Source organism: Bison bison, unplaced genomic scaffold (assembly GCF_000754665.1).
Source record: "Bison bison bison isolate TAMUID 2011002044 unplaced genomic scaffold, Bison_UMD1.0 scf7180017864340, whole genome shotgun sequence".
Taxonomy (NCBI): domain Eukaryota; kingdom Metazoa; phylum Chordata; class Mammalia; order Artiodactyla; family Bovidae; genus Bison; species Bison bison.
The window spans coordinates 3,750,458-3,754,931 of record NW_011494912.1 but is presented as its reverse complement, the minus strand read 5'-3'; the positions used below and the strand labels follow the sequence as shown (position 1 = coordinate 3,754,931).

Genomic DNA, 4,474 nt, shown 5'->3' with positions numbered 1-4,474 from the left:
CGCAGCCGGCCGTGCCCCCCAGGCCCAGCGCAGACCTCATCCTGCACCGCTGCAGCGAGAGCACCAAGCGGAAGCTGGCCTCTGCCGTCTGAGGCCGCCTCCATTTGATGCTCTCCTCACCCCCAGCCCCTAAACCTGTACATACGTGTATAGAGCCTGAGGTTAGCACCCCCTGGCCCCGCCCCACCCAGCTGTTCGATACCCTTAATAAACGTTGCTTGGAGGGAACTGATGCTTTGAAAAGTTGCGCCGCGGGCAACACCCTTGATATTTCTAGACTTAGGACTGGAGGCTGTGAGCTCTGTTGGGGAAGTTGCAAGAACTGAGGTCCGGCTGCATACTTTTCTGGCCTTGGCCAAGACCAAGTTTGCACAAGGCCAAGTGCAAGAGGAAGCGCTAGCCTGGACAGACTGCCTGCTTGAACTTTGGCCTCACTGCAGAAGAGTCCTGAAGAAGAATGGACACAGTGCATAGCTGGGGTGGGGCGGGGTGGTGGGGGTGGGGGTCAGGGCTGTAGTTGACCTTGTGTGTACACTTTGAATGCCAAAAAACCCTGTAATTTAGGTTTAGGGAGACACACATTAGATGTAAAGATATACCATAAACTGAAAGGGAAGAAATGGAAAAAGACATTCATGCAAATAGACACTTAAAAGATGGCTGGAGTAGCTATACTTAGAGAAAATAGGCTTTGTAACAAAGACTGTAATAAGAGACAAAGGCATTCCATAACAATGAAGGGGTCAATCCAATAAGAGGACATAACATTTGTAAATATTTATGCACCCAACATAGGAGCACTAACATATACAAAGCAAATATTAACAGAGCTAAAGGGTGTTCTCTGGTGGCTCAGACGGTAAAGTGTCTGCCTACAATGCAGGAGACCCAGGTTCAATCCCTGGGTCGGGAAGATCTCCTGGAGAAGGAAATGGTAACCCACTCCAGTATTCTTCCCTGGAAAATCCCAGGGACCAAGAAGCCTGGTGGGCTACAGGCCATGGGTCGCAAAGAGTCTAACACGACTGAGGGACTTCAATTTTCATCTTCACTTTCCACTTTCACTTTCAAAGGGAGAAACAGACAACAATACAATAAAAGGAAGGGACTTTAATACTCTGTTTACATTAATGGACAGGTCATCTGCCCAGAAAATCAGTAAATGTTTTCCAAGATAAATCATATATTGGACTGTAAAACAAATTTTAACAAATATAAGAGGACTGAAGTCATATTAAACATTTTTTTCAGTCATGGTGGTATGAAACTAGAAATTAATTACATGAAGAAAACTGGAAGACTCACAAATGTGGAGATTAAACAAGTTACAAATGACCAATGAGTCAAAGAAAAAAATCAAAAGAGAAACAAAAACACCTTGCGAGAAATGAAAACGGAAGTGAAACATACCAAAATTTATGAAATGCAGTAAAAGCAGTTCTGAGAGGGAAGTTCTTAGCAATAAATGCTTACCTCAAGAAACAAGAAAAGTCTCAAACAACCTAACTGTACACCCCAAGGAACTAGAAGTAAAAAGAACAAATGAAGCCCAAAGTTAGTAGAAAGAAGGAAGAAACAAAAATTAGAGCACAAATAAATGAAATAAAGACAGAAAAGACAATAGAAAAGATCAATGAAACTAAGAACTGGTTCTTAGAAAATATAAACAAAATTGACAAACTTTTAGCTAGATTCAGCAAGAGAAAAAGACAGAGGACTCAAATCAGAAATAAAAGAGGAGGTATTACAGCTGATACCACAGAATACAAAGGATCAGAAGGGGCTACTATGGACAATTATATGCCAAACTAGATGGAATGGATAAACTGGAAGAAGAAATGGATAAATGGCTAGAAACATACAATATACAAAGCTTGAATCATGATGAAATAGAAAATCTCAAATGAAAATCTCAAATGAAACAGACCAATTGCTAGCAAGAAGATTAGGAGTTTGAATCAGCAAAACAAACAAACAAACAAAAAATCTCTCAACAAACAAAAGTCCAGGACCAGATGGCTTCACTGGTGAATTCTACCAAACATTCAAAGAACAGTTACTATAAGATCAATCTTTATCAAACTGTTCCAAAAAATTAGTGAGAGGGGAACTCTTTCAAATGTATTTTACAAGGCCACCGTTACCCTGACAAAGGATGCCACAAAACAAGAAAATTACAGGCCAATATCTCTGACTACCCTAGATACAAAATTCTTCAAAGAATATTAGCAAACAGAATTCAACAACACCTTTGATCACACCGCATGATCAAGTGGGATTTATTCCAGGGATGCAATGATGGTTCAATAATCAGTCAATGATTCACCATGTTAAAAACATGAAGGCTAAAAATCATATGATCATCTCAATAGATGCAGAAGAAGCATTTGACAAGATTCAACATCCATTTATGATACAAATACTCAACACAGCAGGTATGGAGGGAACATACCTCAACATAGTAAAGGCCACGTATATGGAGTACATAGCTAACATCAAAGTCAACGGTGAAAAGTCAATGGTGAAAAGTCAATGGTGAAAACTCAATGGTGAAAAGTCAATGGTGAAAAGTCAACGGTGAAAAGTCAACGGTGAAAAGTCAACGGTGAAAAGTCAACGGTGAAAAGTCAATGGTGAAAACTCAATGGTGAAAACTCAATGGTGAAAACTCAATGGTGAAAAGCCAAAAGCTTTTCCTCTAGGATCAGAAACAAGAAAATGATGTGTGCTCTCACCATGTTCATTTCTCAAAAAAAAAAAAAAAATTAAAAATAGAACTACCATATGATCCAGGAATTCCATCAGAATCTGAGTATTATATGAAGAAAATGAAAACACTAATTCAAAAGATAACTGCACCTCTAAGTTCACTGCAGCATCATTTACAATAGCCAAGATATAGAAACAACCTACGTGGCCATCAGTGGATGACCAGATAAAGAAATTGTGGCATAAATATAAAATGGAATATTATTCAGCCATAAAAAATAATAAAATCTTACCACTTGCAACAAAATGAATTTGAGGGCACTATGCTAAGTGACTTCCCCCGTGGCTCAGATGGTAAAGCATCTGCCTACAAATCAGGAGACCTGGGTTCGATCCCTGGGTTGGGAAGATCTCCTGGAGAAGGAAATGGCAACCCACTCCAGTATTCTTGCCTGGAAAATCCCATGGATGGAGGAACCTGGTAGGCTACAGTCCATGGGGTCGCAAAGAGTCGGACATGACTGAGCGACATTTACTATTTACTATGCTAAGTGAAGTCAGGCAGAGAAAGACAAATACTATATTCTCTCTCTTATATGTGGAACCTAAAAGACAAAAAACAACATATAGAAAACAGGCTGATGGCTGTAAGAGGTGAGAGGTGGCAAGGTGGAAGAAATGGGTGAATTGGTTATTTATTTTAGTTTAAATAAATTGAAGAAATATTTTTTAAACTGGAAAATATAAATAGGAGAATATAATTGATCTTGCATTCCAGATTTAACTGACAATAGCCGTCCTGGGGCCATTGCTAAGGCACAGAAGGGGCACAGAAATTTGAAAGTTCACCCAGTTTTCTCTCCCTGAGAAACAGTGGGGGTCTTGGCTAATTTAAGAGTTGTGAATATTCACTGAAGGATAATAGCTTATCAAACACACAGAGAATTGTATTTGGCTATAGAGACAGGGTGCCGCTGGTTATTCAAAGAGCCTGCCTAGTTAGGGAGTTGTACCAGAAAGCAATTGTTACCACCCATTCCAACACTGCAGTCGGCCCAGAGCCTTCACGTCTTTGCTAATGGGTCTTTCTGCAGATGCAAAGACACTACGGGGCAAACTAGAATTGCAAATCTTATAAAAAAACAGAGTTGGACCATGAAGAATTGATGCTTTTGAACTGTGGTGTTGGAGAAGACTCTTGAGAGTCCCTTGGACTGCAAGGAGATCAAACCAGTCAATCCTAAAGGAAATCAGTCCTGAATATTCATTGGAAGGACTGATGCTGAGGCTGAAGCTCCAATACTTTGGCCACCTGATGCAGAGAACTGACTCATTGGAAAAGACCCTCATGCCGGGAAAGATTGAAGGCAGGAGGAGAAGGGGACGACAGAGGATGAGATGGTTGGATGGCATCACCGACTCGATGGACAGGAGTTTGAGCAAGCTCTGGGAGTTGGTGATGGACAGGGAAGCCTGGCATGCTGCAGTCCACAGGATCACAAAAAGTCAGACACAAATCAGCGACTGAACTGAACTAAGCTGACTGATAGAAGACATAGCTTGTCCCCAAGGCTATGGGAGGCATGGAGAGCTTCTGTTCCTGTGTGGGAAGCAGTAAATGAGTGAGGCTGGACAAGGCTGGTCGCTTAAGGGAGAAGTTAGTTTCTCCCAGTCTTGGCTCAGTCATACAAGTGACTGTGTTGGTCAAGCCACCTGGTCCCTGGACACTTTACAGGTCAAGAAGGAACCTGGGGACCCTGGGAGT

General features: G+C 41.3%; 1 protein-coding gene across 1 annotated transcript in view; it reads left to right on the top strand.

The window, feature by feature from the left end:
• The window catches only part of NCF1 (neutrophil cytosolic factor 1), a 15,019-nt gene extending 14,791 nt beyond the window's left edge, over positions 1-228 (top strand). Inside the window, exon 11 of the mRNA XM_010854344.1 lies at positions 2-228. Coding sequence (XP_010852646.1) covers positions 2-92 — 91 coding nt within the window. The 3' untranslated portion in view covers positions 93-228. The remainder of the gene's footprint in view (position 1) is intronic.
• The last annotated feature ends 4,246 nt before the right edge of the window (positions 229-4,474 follow it).